This window comes from Silurus aristotelis (assembly GCF_946808225.1).
Source record: "Silurus aristotelis genome assembly, chromosome: 8".
Taxonomy (NCBI): domain Eukaryota; kingdom Metazoa; phylum Chordata; class Actinopteri; order Siluriformes; family Siluridae; genus Silurus; species Silurus aristotelis.
In genome coordinates this window covers 9469239-9492107 of record NC_139581.1, presented here as the reverse complement: position 1 = coordinate 9492107, position 22869 = coordinate 9469239, and the positions used below count along the sequence as shown (strand labels likewise).

At 36.1% G+C, this 22869-nt stretch overlaps 1 protein-coding gene across 9 annotated transcripts in view; it reads right to left on the bottom strand.

Moving 5' to 3' along the window:
* Positions 1–2388: 2388 nt before the first annotated feature.
* Positions 2389–22869, bottom strand: part of gabbr1a (gamma-aminobutyric acid (GABA) B receptor, 1a) — a 57110-nt gene continuing 36629 nt past the window's right edge. For 6 of the 9 annotated variants that reach the window (XM_083547840.1, XM_083547836.1, XM_083547839.1 and 3 more), the window contains 9 exons: positions 22124–22274; positions 21237–21369; positions 20981–21097; positions 13687–13794; positions 12795–12888; positions 10228–10355; positions 8017–8145; positions 7662–7805; positions 2389–4519 (listed from right to left, as the gene is read on the bottom strand). In XM_083547840.1, coding sequence (XP_083403966.1) covers positions 4256–4519; positions 7662–7805; positions 8017–8145; positions 10228–10355; positions 12795–12888; positions 13687–13794; positions 20981–21097; positions 21237–21369; positions 22124–22274 — 1268 coding nt within the window. In that variant the 3' untranslated portion in view covers positions 2389–4255. The remainder of the gene's footprint in view (positions 4520–7661; positions 7806–8016; positions 8146–10227; positions 10356–12794; positions 12889–13686; positions 13795–20980; positions 21098–21236; positions 21370–22123; positions 22275–22869) is intronic. The other 3 variants (XM_083547838.1, XM_083547841.1, XM_083547837.1) reach the window with 1 other exon arrangement.

The following is a 22869-nucleotide window of genomic DNA, read 5'->3' as shown; positions in this document are numbered from 1 at the left end:
TCAAAATCGGTAGGCATAAGAATAAAGTAAATCATAAATTAGTGAGGAAGGGGCCTACATTATCGAAGCTTAGTTGGCTTTTATTATTAAAAAATAAGTTATTTCGACTAATACAGGTTATTCAAACTGAAGAAGAGACTCAATTGTTGGTTCCAAAAAGCTGTCAGAAACTTTCATTCCGTGTGGCTCATTAAAATCCCATAATTAAACATTTGCTTTAGGATAAAACATTAACTTGTCTAATGGCTTCTCAGCGATATTTTAGGGGGTGTGCAGCATGTCAAAATACTTGTTTGACTCCCCATGTTAAGCTATAAATCACCCTTTGATGTTTGAGAATTTGACCATGAGATCAGGTAAATGGTTAATCCAATTCAAATATACCACCTCAATCGTGTGGCTCTGTTGATGATGTTTTCTGAAAGGGAGGACATGGAACTTTAGGTTAGTCAAAAAAAGTGTGGCCAGCTGTCACCAGATAACGATGTCACTGAGTGATCTCAATAAAAATGAAGAAACAGTACTGTCCCTGTGCATGGAGGTGTGCAAATGAGTTTTGTGTGGAAGCCCATGGTTTTAATTGAATGATTTTTATTTCCCTTTTGCTTTGCAAACTGATGCACCAGACAAAGGTCTGGGGGCCATTTTGACCCAGGTGATGGAGGAAAGGAATGTCTCATGCAAAAGCTGGTAAGGTAGTACAGAAGTTCAGATACAGCACCATCAACGAGCATCTGGCCAACACGTGGGGGCTTTAGACTCTAATACTAATTGCTATGTCTGAGTCAGGTATTGGGGGTATATGGTGGTATGTGGTGGTGGGGTGACATCAAGTATCAGCTGTGTATAAAAAAGGAGGTGGCTCAAACCCACAGATAATGTCATTCTTATCTTGTCTAATTACCACTATTATACTTCCTGTCACTTTGAGCTTTTAGTGACTCCTATAATCAGCAAGAGAGAGAAAGAATGACTCCAGTAAAAGTGCTCCCTTAAACTGAGTAAAAGTACAAAAGTGTTTGCCTTCAAATGTACCTAAGTATCCAGAGTACTATGATTTGTTATGGCTATAATGTTCCTGTTATCATTTTTGTCACAAGACTTGCTTAAACAACACAGTTTATGTAAAAAGACTCTGTTACTCTCAGCACACCGATCTATTAATAAAATATCAGTTAAACACTGATTTATATCTATTAAAACTATCGTGAGCCCAACACCTTCTTTTTAACTATTTAAAAAAATAAGGCCACGGTTGTTGTGGCGAGTTAAAGACATTCGTTTTCATAATTTTTTTTTTCAATTCCAACGAATACCAACAAGCGGCAAACAGTTTAAAGCAGAGCGTGTGCTCTACCCTGATTGGTGGATTGCTGTGTGCTTGACCAGTTATGTTTTATCCACTCATAAATAAAAAGGAACGACTGATTGATGTAAAAAGTTAAAGATTTGACTTTGTAATCTAGTGAAGTTAAAGTAAAAGTCTCCACAAATTAAAATATTTCATTAAAGCCCAAATACATAAAAAAAGCTACTTATGTACAGTAATAAATTACATTTACTTCGTTACTGTCCACCACTGCTAGAAACAGAGAAACATACACACTCACACACAGCATAAACTTGAGCTTTGATGGCATGAATTCCATCTAATGAGTCTTTTGTTTTTGTTGAATTTTAAAAGTGTGCTGAAAAGCAAAATGAATCAACACAAACCTAAAGCTCAGGTAAAATACATCCTGTATGTAAATTGCACAACAAATATGTAGGGTGATATTAGGGTTTTTAAAGTAAATACCACTTACAATCATACAAACAATTTCAACTGCCCATGTAATATTGTACATTGTACAATTAATTTATTATTTGATTATTCTTTGGTTTACATTGAGTGTATTTTTAGTTGAAGTAGACTCATGAGGCCCTCTAGAGGACACGCAGAAATATACGCTACACCCAAGTCATGTATTCCCGTCTGTAGGATGTGTTTGAATTTCACTATTGTTCATATGACTAACATGCAAATATAACGCAGTGCAAGAGTTTCTGAACTCCAGGTGGGAAGGTTTCCACTGAACAACAAGTCACTATACATAAGAAATGCTAATTAACTAACTAACAACAACAACAACAACTAGAATATAATTATAGTAGTAGTAGTAGTAGTAGTAGTAGTAATAAAAGTAATGATAATATTTTGTTAAGTAAAATAATATAGTGTAAAATAATAGAATTGTAATAATATAGTGTAAAATCCTATTTGTAAAAAACTATTTTGAACAAATTCACACTTTGCCACTATTTTTTCCATTTTCATTACATTTCTTGTAATGTGACATTACTAGCATATTAAACTAGTTTATGGAAAATATCTAGACAAGATTTAAATTCAGTGCAAAATAATGAGTTTTATTGAACTATAAAGTTTGCATATTGATAAAAGATTATTGTATTTACAATACACAAATTCATTACAAATAAATTCACAAAAATTACATAGAGTGTTGTATTATTGATTTATATATGGAATGATTCTCAGTATGTCTAAGTTGTAATATAGTGCACACATCTGTTAAACAAACATTTATTATAAATAAAGTGATAGTATAATTACATACCCTGAGCTAAAGTAGTGAATATAATGCTTACATGCTGTAGGAACATGGGCTATATCGTGCTATGTTCAGCTAAGCTATTATACACTATAGCTAAACATATGTTCAGCTAAGCAATTATACAAAGACGCATTTTCTGAGTGAGCTATTGACAATACATCAGTAATGTAACACATTAACAACCCAAAGCATCAAGAATGTTCAATAGCACAGCGAAAACCTAAAGCTCAGTATTGTATTATCATTGAAAATATTGCACAAGAGTATCAGTATTTATAACAGTGTTTCTGAATATCATTCAAATTCATCACAATAAAGTAATCATTTATATTTTCTCTTTGAATAACACTACTTTGCAGACACAGACATTTTGTATCTATGCTAAAAGTGCAGAGTAAAGGGTTGGGGTAAGGCTTATTGTTTGTGCTGAAATGGACTGAAACTGGATCTTTTTATGGCAACATTGAACTTCAGAAAAAAAAAGTGGAAATATTTTACCATTAGTTGTGCACTGTGCTCACATTATGTGCTAAAATGCTTGTAGTATATGATTCAGTACTACAGGTGTGCCTTTGTGAGTCCCAAAAAGTCGACCAAAACTGTAAAAAATTTAAACCTAAATGAAAAAAAAAAGAAAACAGACTAACTTACCTGTACTGAAATGAGAAAAAATGAAAAGTTATACACAAAATACAAGTATTAGTCAATTAAAGGACAACAGAAAGCTTGTACAAATCAAATGTACATAACCTTTGGAAAGCAAGTTAATATCAAAGGCTATAAAACAAAACGATGTTGGGGTGGACCATTCTGAAACACTCGCCCAAACCAAACACACACAGCTCACTTCCTTCTTATTATTCCTAAAAAGCAATCTCAGTATAAAAAGTGTATTTACGTTTGTAGAGAATAACATTTGGAAGACTTTTCAAGAAGCAATGGAACAGATACGTGAACTTTTGTTTTTTTTTTTTGTTTTTTGCAGTGAATCACGGGCTTGGCTTCGGCTTGTACATAAACTGACTCACCTGGAGAACTTTAAATATCAATTTCACTTCTGCAAATACGGGGCCTCCCCTGCCTAAGGGATAATGCTCTTATTCCCCTGAGGGATTCCCCCGATAAAGAGGATTAAATGGAAGAAGGAGAGAGTGACATTTTGTGTTGAGCATCACATGTTTCACTTCTTAAAATAAAATTGCTCCTATAAAACTGATACTAATGCACATTTGTTCCAATTTCTCTATCACCGTCTATAAATAAAAGAGTCTTCTCTTTAAAAAAAAGTTTTCCGAATTTCTTCATTTTAGTTATTTACCAAAGGCTTCTTTATATTTGTGCTTTCTTTACTCATAGGTACATCAAATTTAGTGTGAAACAAGGTCGAATCCATAATATACATTGATACACAGTAGAATATTGAATATTTATATTGATACAGTGGTGACATATAAGATGGCATAGCACTAGACTTAAACACATATTGGCAGACAAAAAAAAAAGGAGGGAAAAGTTACAAATTTTATATATATATATATATATATATATATATATATATATATATATATATATATATATATATATAAAAAGATAAACTACATCATGTTAACTCACATGAACTAATCACACAGCTGCCTGGCTCATTTGTAAAGAAGAGGCAGACGGCTGTTGTGGCAGTGATTCCGGCTGAGCTTGCCTTCTTCCTGGTAGAGGGTGGAGTTGTTGGAGAAGGAGGGAGGCACTGAGTGCTGCTCTGTGCCAGACGAGTAGCCAGGAGGCTCAGATGAAGCCAGAGGGGGGATGCTGTGGTTCTGGTTTTGGTTCTGACAGGATGCTGGTTTTCGAGCCCTAAGAGCCTGACGTTCTGCTAATTGATTTCGTAGCTCTGTTACACGTTCCTCTTTCTGTAAAATAGAGCAATAAGCAAATTAACAAACAAACAAAAAAATTAAAGAACTATGTGTACAATTTATATTCAAATTAACTCAAAATTACCTATTAAATTAGAAATAATTATTGATAGCTGGTTCTAATTGGGTGTTACAGACATCATCTACTAAGTTGAACAACAGAAAAGTGTTCAACCTATCATCAAGGGCTTGTGAGTTTGAATCCCTGAGCTGGGAGCCCAGAAGGCAAAAATAGTTTGTTTTAAGGGTGGGAGGGATGCATTCTCTCTCTTTCATGACATTTTTACAACAATTTTAAATCTGTGTCTGTGAGCTCAAGCATACAAAATAAGACAGACAGCATTTTCCTTAGTGAGTATTGTGATGTCCCTTTATGGAAATGACGAGGTCTTAAATTAGACATGTGCTTACCCAACCCTTTCCAGTTAGTTAATTCAGTTATAATGAAGAGTTAGCTAGAATGTAGGAATTGTTAAAACCAAATTGGGGAAAAAATGATGGGGGAAACTCCAACATATGTATATATACAGATAAGGCATAACGCTATGACGTTATAACATTATGACCTGTGAAGTGAATAACACTGATTATCTCTTCACCTTTTAGTGGGTGGGATAAATTAGGCAGCAAATTAACATTTTGTCCTCAAATTTGGTGCAGGAAAAATCATAAGGATTTGAGCGAGTTTGACAAGGGCAAATTGTGATGTTCAGACGACTGGGTTGGAGCATCTCCAAAACTGCAACTCTTGTAAGGTGTTTCCCCGTCTGCAGTTGTCAGTATCTAAAAGTGTTTCAAGGAAGGAACAGTGGTGAACCAGCGACAGAGTCAAGGTCGGCCAAGGATCGTTGATACACGTGATGAGCGAAGGCCTCTTTGCACAGTACTGTATATTCAGAGTTTACAGTAGATTTACTGGTTGCCGCTATCTTGTGTTATGTTCCACGCTGTCTTGTGATGTCTGTCTGTACTGTTTTTTCTCTGCATTGTTTGCTCAAATTGCTGAAGAAGTTCATACTGTTACTGCTCAACAGGACAGGATTGTTTTGGCAGCAAAAGGGGACCAACACAATATTAGGCATGTGGTCATAATGTAATGCATGATCTAAGTGTATACCAGGTGGTATAAGAAAGTTTTACGACTTGTGATTGACAGAGCCGGTCGCTTTTGCCGAATGTCCACCCTCACCCTTATTGCAGCTTTGCTGTAAAGTTGCTGAATAATGGCAAACATTTTTGGCAGATTTGCCCAGTTTCACGCATAATTTCACATTGCCTCTTTGTTCTAACTTGCTGATGAATTCTATTATTTCCATGATGAAATAGTAAACTTGGTAATGCACATGGTCAGAATAGAACAAGCTGCACAAATCCTGAAGTACACAGGATGATGTCTTTTGGCACACTGACTTACAAAGGTCAGTGCTCCATATATATATATATATATATATATATATATATATATATATATATATATATATATACATACATACATACATACATACATACATACATACATACATACATACATACATACATACATACATACATACATACATATATATATATATACATACATACATACATACATATATATATATATATATATATATATATATATATATATATATATATATATATATATATATATATATATATATATATATATATATATATATATACAATTTTAAAGAAAAAATAAGGTCATTTTGAATTTGAAGGCTGCAACATGTATCCAAAAATTGGGACAGAGCCATGTTTACCACTGTGAAGCATCACGTCTTCTGTCCGTACACATCTGGTAACTGAGGAGACAAATTGCTTAAGTGTTGGGATAGGAATGTTGTCCCATATGTGTCTGGGATTCTAACATTTCTGCATGTCCTTTGCTGTATTTTTTGTTTCAGTGTGTAGTTAGCATTTTTTGCTCAAATATGCAAGGCTTTCCCTGAAAAAGATAATGTATGGATGGAAGCATGTGTTGCTTTAAAATCTGTATATTCCACATATACTAATGCACTCCCATACAATCAGAGATGTGGCTTTTTGAACTGAGCGCTAATAAAAAGCCAGATGGTCCCTCTCCTCTCTAGTCCAAAAAAAATTATACAATTTTGATTCATCTGACAACAGAACAATTTTCTACTTTGCCTCAGTAGATTTTAAATGAGCTTTGGCCCAGAGAGAAAGGTGGAATTTCTGGATAATTTTCACGCATGCCCTCTTCTTCTTTGCATGACAGAGATTTAACCTGCATTTGTGGATTACATTGCAGACAGAATCATGACTGCTTTAAATGCAGTGCCACATGAGAGCCAGAAGATCGCAGGCTTCCAATATTGATTTTTTCGCCCTCGTCCTTGATGATATTATGTACTGTGAATGATGAGACATTCAACTGTATTGAAATCTTATGTTGAGGAACATTATTCTGAAATTGGTCCACAATTTGTAGACACAGTCTTTCACAGATTGGTGAATCTCTGTCCATCTTTACTTCTAAAAGACTCGGGGTATAAACAGTATCTTAGGGAGGCAATCACCAGGCCAGTTGTACAAAACTGTTGAATTTTTTAACTCTATTTTTTCAGACTTTTGTTTACTTGTCCCAACTTTTTTTTAGATGTTTTGCAGCCATTACATTTTAAATTTTCTTATTTTTGCCTTAAAAATTACATTTATATATGTATTTTTGATGGTTTAAGATGCAATTTGTAATTTTAAGTGATTCTATTATTTTAACACATGATTTTATGGATCCATTCAAAGAATTGCTCTGCAATATTGTCATACAGTTGTCCCTTTTTATAGCAACTCATAAGGCTTACATATTTGACCAATTATGATTAATTATTATGGTTAAAGAGAAGGCTTGTCATAACAATTGCATTTTATCTCACAGCCAGCTGAGGGCATTGCAAACTGTTTCTTTAACTCTTAAATATGGTTTCATAATTAGAGAGAGCTCCTCATATTTATCTAATCTATCTGTCTGTCTGTCTATAAAAAAACTCTTACTAATATACTACTATATTATTTTTATACTACTACTATAAACTACTAATATACTTTTATTGCTGACTTTTGAGGGCATAATCCTTTTAGTATAGAAAGACAAAAGAAATGCTCGTCATGCCTCTTGAATTATCTTCTGGAGTTCTCGGTTTTCTCTTTCGAGCTGCCGTGATTTTTCTTCATCATTGTTATTAGTAGACGATCCCGTCTTCAGGGTGTCCTGCTGCTCAGTCTGCCACTCCCCACGCATGATCAAACGCCGCATCTACATAACAGCAGGGGAAACCCTTTGTCAAACCCTTTGTCAAAATTATAAAAGTATATAAAGCGAATAGAAACTATATGAGGAAGATGGAAAGCAACACCACTTCACGAGAAGGGAACAGCAAGCGATGCAACAGCGTAAAAGAACACAGCAAGCAGGTGTAAAATAAAAACAAAATGACTATGCTTTCAAGTTGTTGAGAATAACCTACCTTGGGCACAAACAGCACCACCAGCGTGATGTACACCGAGAACACTATAGCCAGAGAAGCAAAGGCAAAGGAGGCATCTTGCTGAGAGGAAAGGATCATCGTCACTGGAGCTGTTATCATACACAGAACCTGCAGAGAGAGAGAGGAAAATAGAGAGATTATATTAATTAACTCTCTTAGACCTACATCCTGCCCTTTCTGAATACAAGCATAAAATGTACAGAAATGTTATTATGAAAACTAGTAGAACTCGCCTCTGACCCCAGAAAATGTAGTCCTTTATCATACTAATATAAATGGCAGAAATATCCTTACCACAGAATGGCAGAGGGATACAAATTAAGAAAAATTTTAAAAGGATAAATAAAACATCCATCCGTTCATTTTAATAACAAAAATTACCGACAACACTCAAAAAGCCTCGAAAAGCATAATTTTTGCAATATTGATTTGAATAAACCTGGTGTGCAGTTTCTGTTCTGTGGGGCTGAGGTCAAGGCTCCGTGCAAAGCACTCGAGTACTTTCAGTTCAACCTTGACAAACAATGTCAGTATAGGTTGCTTTGCGCACACGAATGCTGTTGTGCAGAGCGAGGTTAGTGCCTCTTAGATAATGATACAAGTATTGTACAGTTGTGTTCTTCCAACTTTGTGGAAGAACCACATATGGGTGTGATAGTCAGGACGTGTTTTTGTCCATATTGTGTAGATCTATAGCAAAAAACACAAACTATTATTATTATGTGTATTGGTCTAATGAAAATTGTCCATGCTGATATACTGCAAGTGACTTTTGAAGTACCAAAGACAACATAAAATTTCATTCTGTCCAAGGAATTATACAGGTTTAAAGAATTCCTGAGTGGATAGATGTTATATGTGGAGAATAGGTCAACAAGGGTAAAGTGATCTAGGGGAAAAAAAAGGACATAATAGGGAAGCAGACTGCACATCAAGAAAAAATTTTTTCCATCTAAGTTATGCACCATCATGTATTATCAACACTACTGATGCATTTTCACACATTTAACACATTTATTTCAATGATCTATGACCTCACACACAGACAATCTTCATTTACTTCTGAATAAAACTGATTATGAGAAACTACAATAATATGATACGCTTTCTGCTGAATCCAAAATGTTGTGCAGGTGCTAAAAGCTGCAGCCACCCTCATGTTCCAGTCAAGCGTTTTCTTGTTTTCTCATTAAAACCGTTTTAGAGGGAGGAGATTTGGAGAAATGGTTTCAATTATGCAAATCATCCTTCAAAGCTCTTGCAGTTATTACTGAAACTGTTCTCAGGCAGCCAGGCAAGAGAACGCAACATTCAGTGCTAGCAATCTAGGCTTCATTTTAAAACAAGTCTCTCATACAAAAAAACAAAACAAAACTGTTTATACAATTTACTCCAAAATAAACCAGCATGAAAGCAAAACCAAGCTACAGAATTATGAAAAATGTATGGTCAAGTGACATACAAAGAGGTTTTAACATGAAAATATGTTTGAAATATTGTTGAAATGTTAAAAAACACGATGTCTTGGAGGCCATATTACTGCCAAGACTTACATTTAGGCTCTTATAAAGGTGCAATATGTAATTATGCATTGTAGACCTTTAATACTCATATATTTTCAAATATATCTTTTGAAAATCAATTATATGATCATTTAAAATACAAGTCATGAGAAAAAGAAAGAAAATTAGGAAAAACAAAATGACTCTGCTACGCCAATATAATAAACTCCACCCCTTTCTTTCCCAAATAATTCAAAGTGCATCATAAACCACATTTCCTTTCTGAAACTACAGCTTAATCACTATATTGCCACAGACCAAACAAACCTATACAGAATAGTAAATAAAAAAAATTAGCTAAGCTGAGTAATTTGTTAACGCTTGGAAAGCTGAGGCTACACAACTACAGTATAGATTGAGCTACCTATGGACTCTAAAACATAAATATAATGTTTAAGTGCTTACATTATTCCGACATTTCAGAATATTTAAAAGCAAAAACGTCCAATATAGTGTTTAAAAACTTTTGACTGACAGTGACAATATATTAAATCATGCCATCACGGTCATTATTTTTCATCATGTCCAGTTTGCAGATGACATGCTACCATATCAGCTATGGAGACATGCTAGAGGCAGGAAATCGTTAGCAGCGCTGTGAATGGCAGACACCAGCAGTCACACTCACAGCCACGTTGTAGATAGCCATGCCGACAGCTCTGTGGTCATTAATCTTCTCAGTGGAGATGGATTTGGTCTCATAGGCCAGGAAGATGCCCAGCAGCAAAAGCAGGCCCTTATAGCCATACACCACACCTACGGAGACAAAGATAAGAATAATCGCTTATTTGCCTTTTGGGAACACAAGTTGGAAAAATAACAATTATTTATTGTGATGAGGTTTATGCACTGAAATAATATATTGCTTTATAAATAAGCGCTAATTGAACCTGACATGCTTCCACAGTGATGCTTTAATGACTGAACATTGCACAGGGTTGACTGATTCTCAAATACATAAAACACTGCAGTGTACACAACACAATTTCCTAATTGAACATACCAGCCATGGTTATTCACCTGAAAGAATGGGCCAAATAATTTTTTGACTCATACAGCAAGTGTAAGCAAAGCATCTGTGAGAATTACATTAATATATGTCTAGGGCTACAGTCAAATGGAGATGTGCTCAACATGTTTATAAGAAAATTCTCCACCAATGGTTTACTCCTCCAGTGTTCACTGTTTAGAAAGTGGAAATTTTCTGACAGATCTATGCTCATGAGCTGTGACCCAATATTAGTATTTCTCAGTATGGGAAAACCCATGGAAGTTCAGAAAGCAGTAGACTTTAATGTAGTTCCAGAATCATTTTAGCTGTACAGAACCTTTTTTTTGTGGTAATTTACCAAGACATCTGAGGAAAATGTTGCTGTTTCTAAGGGTTTTTTTGTTTATTTTGCTAGTCACTGTATTTTTACAGAGTCTGTGCTTCATAGCTGTGTAATAAATGTCAAGTGAGTAGTGTTGCACATACTGAAAAGCGGGGTGGATTTGCAAACCATCACCCCAAAAATATTCTAATAAGCTAAAAAACTTTTTTTCAATATAAATTCTACATAAATAATATCAAACGTTTCAAGTTCAAAAAGAGAGAAAATAAAAGTGTAGTTGATTTAGGAACTGATTTTGTTTTAATTAATTTGCATTAATGAAATCAAGATTAAAGAAGAACACAAATGTATATATGTATAAAAATATATATAATTTATTATATGCTGCCTATATACCCCATTAAAGGGGCCCATTCTGAGAACCATGTTTTTAAAGCAAGAATAAAAGAAATTTTTCTCAAAGTGATACAGGTAAATACATAATGAACAAACAGTTACAGAAAAGCCTGAAATGATGAAAAGTGAAAAAAAAAAAAACACAGTGGCACATTCATTCACTAACATTTCAAAATTTTGGTATTTTTCTTCTTCTGTTTAGCTTTGATTTGTTTCCTTTTTTTCCATGTCTACCAAATAAGATATCATTTTGCCACTTGATTTAATAATATAACAGATAATTATTTATGTCACAGGAAGCACAGTATTATAACCTGGTGGTTCAGTTGTTAAGGTTCTAGGCTAGTGATCACAGGGTTGAGAGAACTGTCAAAGAGCGTCAACCCCTAAACTCATCTGTGTACATGTGGGTTGAGGACAAGTGAGAGTGAATTTGCTATGTATTTAAAATACATGCAAAAATCTACATGTTAAAAAAAACATCATATATTTCAAATATGGTGAGACTTTATCATTTTAGTCATGATTTCCTCCCAATGTTTACTTGAGCCATTTTGAGAGTTCCCCCTCGAAGAACAATCGCTGCAGACTGCAGCTCTGCTGTCCTCTACTGAAACTGTGAGAAACTTCCACACGTTGACACTTTCACTTAAAAAGCAACAACGTGTGAATGTTTATCAGTGCGAGCAAGTACCTGGCTGTAATTACAAGCTGTAATTTCTTAATCAGAAGCTATACTTCCAAAAAAAAAGTTACGAAAAAAGAAATCTCATGCATTCTGATAAAGATTTAAGAGCTACACATCTTTGCACAGAACTGCAATGTGAGTACAAAAAACATCAGTGTTGAAGAACATTTTTGAAAAGATATATTGAGAGAAATTCACTATCTGTCACAAACTGACATTTATTGGATTTTATTTCCCTGCTTTCCCCCAGTGTAGTTATCTGCAATAATCAGCAAGGTCTCTCCCCTATCAAATTTCAGTCTCAACAATCTAAAATGATACATTTAAGATGCCTGCCCATGTCTTCTAGATATTCATGAGTTGGGCCTCCGTATCTTGGTCAACATTTTTCTCCTGATTTGTGTTTATACATAAGGTAGACATAGAAAAAACATGGCCAAACAAATGCTTATCTATATTTTATCCATATGCCAATCCTGGTAGCTAAGTTTATTTGTATTTTGGATTTTATTCTAATACTTTACACTGTTTCTTGGGAGATTTCTTTTTTTTGCCAAAATTAGAACATCCTGAAAAGTCTGCAAGACATTTGCATTGACCCACATCATTAAATCACAAACTGTGGTGCTCAAATGGAAAAGGGACTAAGAACTAGGTAGAAAGAATAAATGAGAACGAAATCAAAAATGAAAATAAGAATATCGAATAAATGAAAGAAGCTCTATGAAATGGAAAATGAAATGAGAGACAGAGACAAGATATGAGATGATGTAGTACCAAGCCATGTGTTCATCTTTTCTGAGCTGCAGTGCTCCAGTACAGGCTGAATCAAAAAATCCAGATCTCCTTTAGGATCTTCTTTAGTGAACTTCTGCTCAGAGAGATACAAGCGGAAACAGAGAAAGAAGAAGTGCGAGAGAGAGGTGGAAGAGAGAAAGAGAGTGAGAATGACAGTGGGTAAAAGGTACACAGATTTCAAGCAGTTTCAAATTCACTTCTTTCATTTCACATGTTCATTTCTTAGAAAAAAGAATGCATCTAGCTACATATAGGAGGCACCCTGAGTATGTATCGAGTGTGGAAATACGAAATATTTAGGCCCTCATTAGTCCGGAATTTTTTATGAATTCCTAATTGTTTCAATGAAGAATTGACACATTAAAAATGTTCCTAAATGCTTCCTACATAAACACATAAACAGGTGTCAAAACTGTCTAAATGTATTCTCATTATAAATTTTGATTCACTACAATAGTATTTTTTACTAGAATGTAATAAATATCTCTTACAGTTCAGCCTTTTCAAAAATCAAATAATACTTGTGTTTCTGTTATGAAGTATCAATAGAGGAAGCAATTTTTTAAACATGTCAGTGTGTTTTGTACTCTTTATTCCACCGAGAATAAGTATTCATCCTATATAAAATAACAATATGATAATATGATAACTTGGTAGGAAACTAGTCCTATATTTAAAGGTAGAAATGTTAGTGTATTTAAGAACATTTCCAATTAAGAATATGACTGCTTAAAATCCAGCATTTGTACTTTACTTTTAACCAACAAAGTTTTAGAATATGAACTCAACCCTGATTGCTATGCTGTTTCTCACAATGTCATTAAGGGGTTTTCTACATCATTGTGCAGTTTTGTGAAAAAGACTGAAGCACCTCTAATGTAATGTGCAAAGGATCAACAATTTGCCAGATCATCAGAGACAGGACATCAATTGCCAGTAAAACCCCTACTGTTGCGTAGAGCTTCCAGGGCTCCAGATTCTGTGAGAGAGAAACATCAAAACATAAATGATCTATCAGTGTTTTTGCAAATCTGCACATTTTAAATGAAGGTTTGAATGTTACACCACTTTTTTTTTAATTTGCAAAACCTTTTTCTTGCCCATTAAATCTCAATGGAGAACTCAGCTATTCATCTTAAACCCGAACAGTTATATTATACATTATACATTATTTGGTGAAACCTACAGGAAAGGCAAGTGTTTGAAAAAAGCAAGGAATGTAAATGTGAAATTGCCTCTGGCTCTTATAATAAACATCTTGAAGGGCTCTACTTGATTTAGTTGAATCTTAGAAAGAAACAAACTGTTGATAGGCTGTATAAATGTTCCAAAATAAATGGTGATGTCTGTTTCACCCTCCATTAATCCAGCGCCGCTAGCTACCCCCAAGCCATCAAACTGGTGAAATAGCATTCGACTTAGCTGTGCTACATGTACTCTTTCCTCCCGGTGTACATGTAGTGCACCTAATGACTGTAGCGCTCCGTTTTGCCTCCTTCTTCTCTGAATATGTGACTTTCTCAAGCGTATCTAAAACGATTCTAAAAGGCCAAACTGCTGCAGCATGAACATCAAGAGAATTGAAAATAAATCTGCTTTGTCATGCAAAGGCTCAAATAAGAAAGCCCTCAAAGGTCGGATCCACAAGGAATTTTGAACTCATACATATTCATTAGTATTGCACAGCCGGTGTGCTCTGGTATTTCTCTTTAGACTTAACTATATATACAGTGAGGAAAATAAGTATTTGAACACCCTGCTATTTTGCAAGTCCCCCCACTTAGAAATCATGGAGGGGGCTGAAATTGTCGTCGTAGGTGCATGTCCACTGTGAGAGACATAATCAAAAAAAATAATAATCCAGAAATCACAATGTATGATTTTTTACTATTTATTTGTATGATACAGCTGCAAATAAGTATTTGAACACCTGTCTATCAGCTAGAATTCTGACCCTCAAAGACCTCTTAGTCTGCCTTTAAAATGTCCACCTCCACTACATTTATTATCCTAAATTAGATGCACCTGTTTGAGGTCGTTAGCTGCATAAAGACACCTGTCCACCCCATACAATCAGTAAGAATCCAACTACTAACATGGCCAAGACCAAAGAGCTGTCCAAAGACACTAGAGACAAAATTGTACACCTCCACAAGGCTGGAAAGGGCTACGGAGAACTTGCCAAGCAGCTTGGTGATAAAAGGTCCACTGTTGGAGCAATAATTAGAAAATGGAAGAAGCTAAACATGACTGTCAATCTCCCTCGGACTGGGGCTCCATGCAAGATCTCACCTCGTGGGGTCTCAATAATCCTAAGGAGGGTGAGAAATCAGCCCAGAACTACACGGGAGGAGCTGGTCAATGACCTGAAAAGAGCTGGGACCACCGTTTCCAAGGTTACTGTTGGTAATACACTAAGACGTCATGGTTTGAAATCATGCATGGCACGGAAGGTTCCCCTGCTTAAACCAGCACATGTCCAGGCACGTCTTAAGTTTGCCAATGACAATTTGAATGATCCAGAGGAGTCATGGGAGAACGTCATGTGGTCAGATGAGACCAAAATAGAACTTTTGGGTCATAATTCCACTAAACGTGTTTGGAGGAAGAAGAATACCATCCCAAGAACACCATCCCTACTGTGAAGCATGGGGGTGGTAGCATCATACTTTGGGGTGTTTTTCTGCACATGGGACAGGGCGACTGCACTGTATTAAGGAGAGGATGACCGGGGCCATGTATTGCGAGATTTTGGGGAACAACCTCCTTCCCTCAGTTAGAGCATTGAAGATGGGTCGAGGCTGGGTCTTCCAACATGACAATGACCCGAAGCACACAGCCAGGATAACCAAGGAGTGGCTCTGTAAGAAGCATATCAAGGTTCTGGCGTGGCCTAGCCAGTATCCAGACCTAAACCCAATAGAGAATCTTTGGAGGGAGCTCAAACTCCGTGTTTCTCCGCGACAGGCCAGAAACCTGACTGATCTAGAGAAGATCTGTGTGGAGGAGTGGGCCAAAATCCCTCCTGCAGTGTGTGCAAACCTGGTGAAAAACTACAGGAAACGTTTGACCTCTGTAATTGCAAACAAAGGCTCCTGTACCAAATATTAACATTGACTTTCTCAGGTGTTCAAATACTTATTTGCAGCTGTATCATACAAATAAATAGTTAAAAAATCATACATCTGTGATTTTTTTTTTAGATTATGTCTCTCACAGTGGACATGCACCTACGATGACAATTTCAGACCCCTCCATGATTTCTAAGTGGGAGAACTTGCAAAATAGCAGGGTGTTCAAATACTTATTTTCCTCACTGTATACACATATACACACACACACACACACACACACACACACACACACACACACACACACACACACACAATATGCACACACCATAAACATAGCAAAAGTTCTGTTTGGTGTCCTGATGCTTTACCTAATTTAAAACATAAAACTACCTTAAAACATTTACAAGAGTATTTTATGAGCTGCCCTGCACATCTGAAAACGGTAATGTAAAACTTGTCTGTTTGAGCAACTGGCTCAGTGTAAAGAAAGAGAAATAATGGGAACTTGTGTTCTTTTTTAATAGACATGAACAAGTTCTTTGATATATATATATATATATATATATATATATATATATATATATATATATATATATATATATATATATATATATATATATATATATATCAAAGAACTTGTTCTTAGTGAACATTCTGCCAAGTTTAAAAAAAAAATATATATATATATATATATATATATATATATATATATATATATATATATATATATATATATATATATATATATATACAGTGAGGAAAATAAGTATTTGAACACCCTTCTATTTTGCAAGTTCCCCCACTTAGAAATCATGGAGGGTCTGAAATTGTCATCGTAGGTGCATTTCCACTGTGAGAGACATAATCTAAAAAAAAAAATCCAGAAATCACAATATATGATTTTTAAACTATTTCTTTGTATGATACAGCTGCAAATAAGTATTTGAACACCTGTCTATCAGCTAGAATTCTGACCCTCAAAGACCTGTTAGTCTGCCTTTAAAATGTCCACCTCCACTACATTTATTATCCTAAATTAGATGCACCTGTTTGAGGTCGTTAGCTGCATAAAGACACCTGTACACCCCATACAATCAGTAAGAATCCAACTACTAACATGGCCAAGACCAAAGAGCTGTCCAAAGACACTAGAGACAAAATTGTACACCTCCACAAGGCTGGAAAGGGCTACGGGGAAATTGCCAAGCAGCTCGGTGAAAAAAGGTCCACTGTTGGAGCAATCATTAGGAAATGGAAGAAGCTAAACATGACTGTCAATCTGCCTCGGACTGGGGCTCCATGCAAGATATCACCTCGTGGGGTCTCAATGATCCTAAGGAAGGTGAGAAATCAACCCAGAACTACACGGTAGGAGCTGGTCAATGACCTGAAAAGAGCTGGGACCACCGTTTCCAAGGTTACTGTTGGTAATACACTAAGACGTCATGGTTTGAAATCATGCATGGCATGGAAGGTTCCCCTGCTTAAACCAGCATATGTCCAGGCACGTCTTAAGTTTGCCAATGACCATTTGGATGATCTAGAGGAGTCATGGGAGAAAGTCATGTGGTCAGATGCGACCAAAATAGAACTTTTGGGTCATAATTTCACTAAACGTGTTTGGAGGAAGAAGAATGATGAGTACCATCCCAAGAACACCATCCCTACTGTGAAGCATGGGGGTGGTAGCATCATGCTTTGGGGGTGTTTTTCTGCACATGGGACAGGGCGACTGCACTGTATTAAGGAGAGGATGACCGGGGCCATGTATTGCGAGATTTTGGGGAACAAGCTCCTTCCCTCAGTTAGAGTATTGAAGATGGGTCAAGGCTGGGTCTTCCAACGTGACAATGACCCGAAGCACACAGCCAGGATAACCAAGGAGTGGCTCTGTAAGAAGCATATCAAGGTTCTGGCGTGGCCTAGCCAGTCTCCAGACCGAAACCCAATAGAGAATCTTTGGGGGGAGCTCAAACTCCGTGGTTTCTCAGCGACAGGCCAGAAACCTGACTGATCTAGAGAAGATCTGTGTGGAGGAGTGGGCCAAAATCCCTCCTGCAGTGTGTGCAAACCTGGTGAAAAACTACAGGAAACGTTTGACCTCAAACAAATGCTACTGTACCAAATATTAACATTGACTTTCTCAGGTGTTCAAATACTTATTTGCAGCTGTATCATACAAATAAATAGTTTAAAAATCATACATTGTGATTTCTGGATTTTTTTTTTTTAGATTATGTCTCTCACAGTGGACATGCACCTACGATGACAATTTCAGACCACTCCATGATTTCTAAGTGGGAGAACTTGCAAAATAGCAGGGTGTTCAAATACTTATTTTCCTCACTGTATATATATATATATATATATATATATAAAGCTCAAATACCACTGACTGACTCACTCACTCATCACGAAATCTCAAAAACCACTGAACGGATTGCAATGAAATTTTCTCCTGGGTCTTAGGTGCTCACTAAGAAAGGGTTTTGAAAAATTCGCCCTGGATCGTGGCTAACTCACGAAAAACGCGATTTCTCACGCATTGGAAACTCTTCGAAATAACAGTACGGATCCTCATGAAACTTACTACATTGTTTCTTATTACATGTTAGATGCAAGATAAAAATTATTTTTAAAGTAGTTTGCCCTGTATCGGTACTACAAAGGGGTAGTACGTTATTTGTTGACGTTACGTTCTGATCTCTGATCATCCAGTCCTGCTCAGTGCTTACTGCTTATTGCCATATTGCTTAGCGTTCTGCCTTCCGTAGCGAAGCACGGGTACTTTCCGCTAGTGTATATATACATATATATATATATATATGTATATATATATATATATATATATATATATATATATATATATATATATATATATGTATATATATATATACAGTGAGGAAAATAAGTATTTGAACACCCTGCTATTTAGCAAGTTCTCCCACTTAGAAATCATGGAGGGGTCTGAAATTGTTATTGTAGGTGCATGTCCACTGTGAGAGACATAATCTAAAAAAAAAAATTCCAGAAATCACAATGTATGATTTTTAAACTATTTATTTGTATGATACAGCTGCAAATAAGTATTTGAACACCTGAGAAAGTCAATGTTAATATTTGGTACAGTTGCCTTTGTTTGCAATTACAGAGGTCAAACGTTTCCTGTAGTTTTTCACCAGGTTTGCACACACTGCAGGAAGGATTTTGGCCCACTCCTCCACACAGATCTTCTCTAGATCAGTCAGGTTTCTGGCCTGTCGCTGAGAAACACAGAGTTTGAGCTCACTCCAAAGATTCTCTATTGGGTTTAGGTCTGGAGACTGGCTAGGCCACGCCAGAACCTTGATATGCTTCTTACAGAGCCACTCCTTGGTTATCCTGGCTGTGTGCTTCGGGTCATTGTCATGTTGGAAGACCCAGCCTCGACCCATCTTCAATGCTCTAACTAAGGAAAGGAGGTTTGTCCCCAAAATCTCGCAATACATGGCCCCGGTCATCCTCTCCTTAATACAGTGCAGTTGCCCTGTCCCATGTGCAGAAATACACCCCCAAAGCATGATGCTACCACCCCCATGCTTCACAGTAGGGATGGTGTTCTTGGGATGGTACTCATCATTCTTCTTCCTCCAAACACGTTTAGTGGAATTATGACCCAAAAGTTCTATTTTGGTCTCATCTGACCACATGACTTTCTCCCATGACTCCTCTGGATCATCCAAATGGTCATTGGCAAACTTAAGACGTGCCTGGACATGTGCTGGTTTAAGCAGGGGAACCTTCCGTGCCATGCATGATTTCAAACCATGACTTCTTAGTGTATTACCAACAGTAACCTTGGAAACGGTGGTCCCAGCTCTTTTCAGGTCATTGACCAGCTCCTCCCGTGTAGTTCTGGGCTGATTTCTCACCTTCCTTAGGATCATTGAGACCCCAGGAGGTGAGATCTTGCATGGAGCCCCAGTCCGAGGGAGATTGACAGTCATGTTTAGCTTCTTCCATTTTCTAATGATTGCTCCAACAGTGGACCTTTTTTCTCCAAGCTGCTTGGCAATTTCCCCGTAGCCCTTTCCAGCCTTGTGGAGGTGTACAATTTTGTCTCTAGTGTCTTTGGACAGCTCTTTGGTCTTGGCCATTTTAGTAGTTGGATTCTTACTGATTGTATGGGGTGGACAGGTGTCTTTATGCAGCTAACGACCTCAAACAGGTGCATCTAATTTAGGATAATAAATGTAGTGGAGGTGGACATTTTAAAGGCAGACTAACAGGTCTTTGAGGGTCAGAATTCTAGCTGATAGACAGGTGTTCAAATACTTATTTGCAGCTGTATAATACAAATAAATAGTTTAAAAATCATATATTGTGATTTCTGGATTTTTTTTTTTAGATTATGTCTCTCACAGTGGACATGCACCTACGATGACAATTTCAGACCCCTCCATGATTTCTAAGTGGGAGAACTTGCAAAATAGCAGGGTGTTCAAATACTTATTTTCCTCACTGTATATATATATATATATATATATATATATATATATATATATATATATATATACGTATATATATATATATATGTATATATATATATATATATATATATATATATATATATATATATATATATATATATATATATATATATATACGTATATATATATATATACGTATATATATATATATATATATATATATATATACATATATATATATATATATATATATATATATATATATATATATATATATATAAATAAAAAATAAAACAAATGATGTAGTTATGACCTGTCATGTCTGTAAATACTGTACGTGTGTATTTGCTTGTGTGTGTGTGTGTGTGTGTGTGTGTGTGTGTGTGTGTGTGTGTGTGTGAGTGTGTGTGAGAGAGAGAGAGAGAGAGAGAGAGAGAGAGGCGGTAAATAGAAGTGTGAAGTATAGTGAATGAAGTGAGAGTCTTCTACTCAGGAAAAAAAAACTTGTTAAGTGTGCTGTGATACAAGAGCGATATTACAGTCCATTCATGAGCTGTGACAGAAAAATTGGTGAGTAGTCAGATTTTCAACAAATACGATTCAAATTTTTTAGACTACTTACCTTCCTCTTCTCTTTTTTCTCAACCTTCTTAGTGAACACAGTGTGAACCCACCAAATCTTAGTGAACATGCTGCCATAAGCCAAACTGAACCCCAGCCCCAGCAGCCAAAGGCGGAACTAGAAGAACATATAATGTAAAAAGGGGAAAGCAATGCATTCTTGAAAACAGTTATATAAAGACAGAATATTAAGCACATAGCAACAACAGCCTCAACCTCAAACCTAAAAGGAAATAGCAGTACATTCACCCTGTTACCTGACACACCACAGGAAACCGAGATCTGTCTACATGAAGCCCATCGATGCCCAGTGGAAAAACAGCAGCCAGGGCAAGTACACAACCCACAGCTGTAATATTATTCAGGTATGGCTGAGAGTTCTGGATGTACCTGTTAACAGACATACACTGCATTGTAATGCCTTGAAAAAAAAAAAAAAATAGACTTCATAGACACAACAACAATATTTGACAGCAAATTTGACGACTGGGCTCCTCTTGCCTTACCAAATGCATTAACACTCGCTACTCTGACATCCTTCTTCTGACCTATTTTGCACTACACTAACTGTTCCCAAATTCTGCACACTTCTCAAACTCGGGCCAACAACTGACAGTCTGATTTTATGTTATGCTGTGAAACCGATTGGCAATAAATGATAAAAGACACTGCAACTGTTAAATATAAAAAAGTTTTGGTCCAGAGGGTTTGTGTTTCGATCAGCAGTGCAAAAAACTCACCTTTTACGTGACATTAACATGACGCTATGTATACTATATTAAATTAATGTGTTTAGTTTACACATTATTATAATTCACCCATAATGGCTTTGATTCGAGTCTGGAATGGGTCTTCTGTTTATTTGGAAATGATGACTAAATATAGAAGTTTTTTTTTTAAGTATAATATGAAATGATTAGGTTGATTTTAATACTCTACTCCACTTCTGCCCAGAGTAAACACACTACAGGATGTGAGGAGTTTGGAACAGGACACACTGAGTTACTGAGTAGTTTCAGTCCCACAGATTAAATAACCTGAGCTCAGAAGCTAAACTGATTGGCATTTATGTAAATCCTGAGCTCCGAGATTACGCAGAACCTACTGACCCTAATTACACTTCACATCTGTCCTGAGTGATTACCGAATGTTGCTGTGGTAGATGTTGAAGGTTAGACAAACAATGCCCAGGATGATTCCTAGCCCAGCAAACACGGATACAGAAACAAACAGCTTCTGGGAAAGGAAGCGGAATTCCTCTAACACCACCGTCTGATCTCTTGGAGGGTCTCCACCTGCAAAGTGCAGATAAAAAGGTCAGGGGAAATAGAAATGTAGGATAAAGCGAATTCTAATAGAAGAAGTAGAACTGAATAACAAACTGATTGAAATCCATTCAAGATAAAGAATTCAAAAGTCGAAATACAGGAACAGAGACATGATTGAGCTCAGTACTCAAAATTAGTCAGTAGAGGAGCATTACTGAGGAAATAATTTCACATGGCACCATATAAGATAACTGAAGCGGTATGAAGCATGAAGTGCAATGTAGCTGTGTTATGGCTACATTAAGTTACATTCAGCTACATTTCAGGATAAACTTGCCTCAACGTTCAGTACATGAAGAACCTAATAAGATGAAGCAAAGCATTTGCATTTGTAAACCAGTGATTAAATACTGTATGTCCTTCAGAATATTAACATGTAGTGCCAGCTCCTGACTGACAGCGGCTTTTAAATCACTGTTTATCCAAATATTCACCCCTGCATGCCGCAACATCCAGCAAATTCATAAGAACTTGTATAGCAGATACATATATAATTAATGTTTCTATTAGGAAAATGTAAAGAAAATGATCTTTCATTTAAATGTTTTTAAAAGAAGTCTCC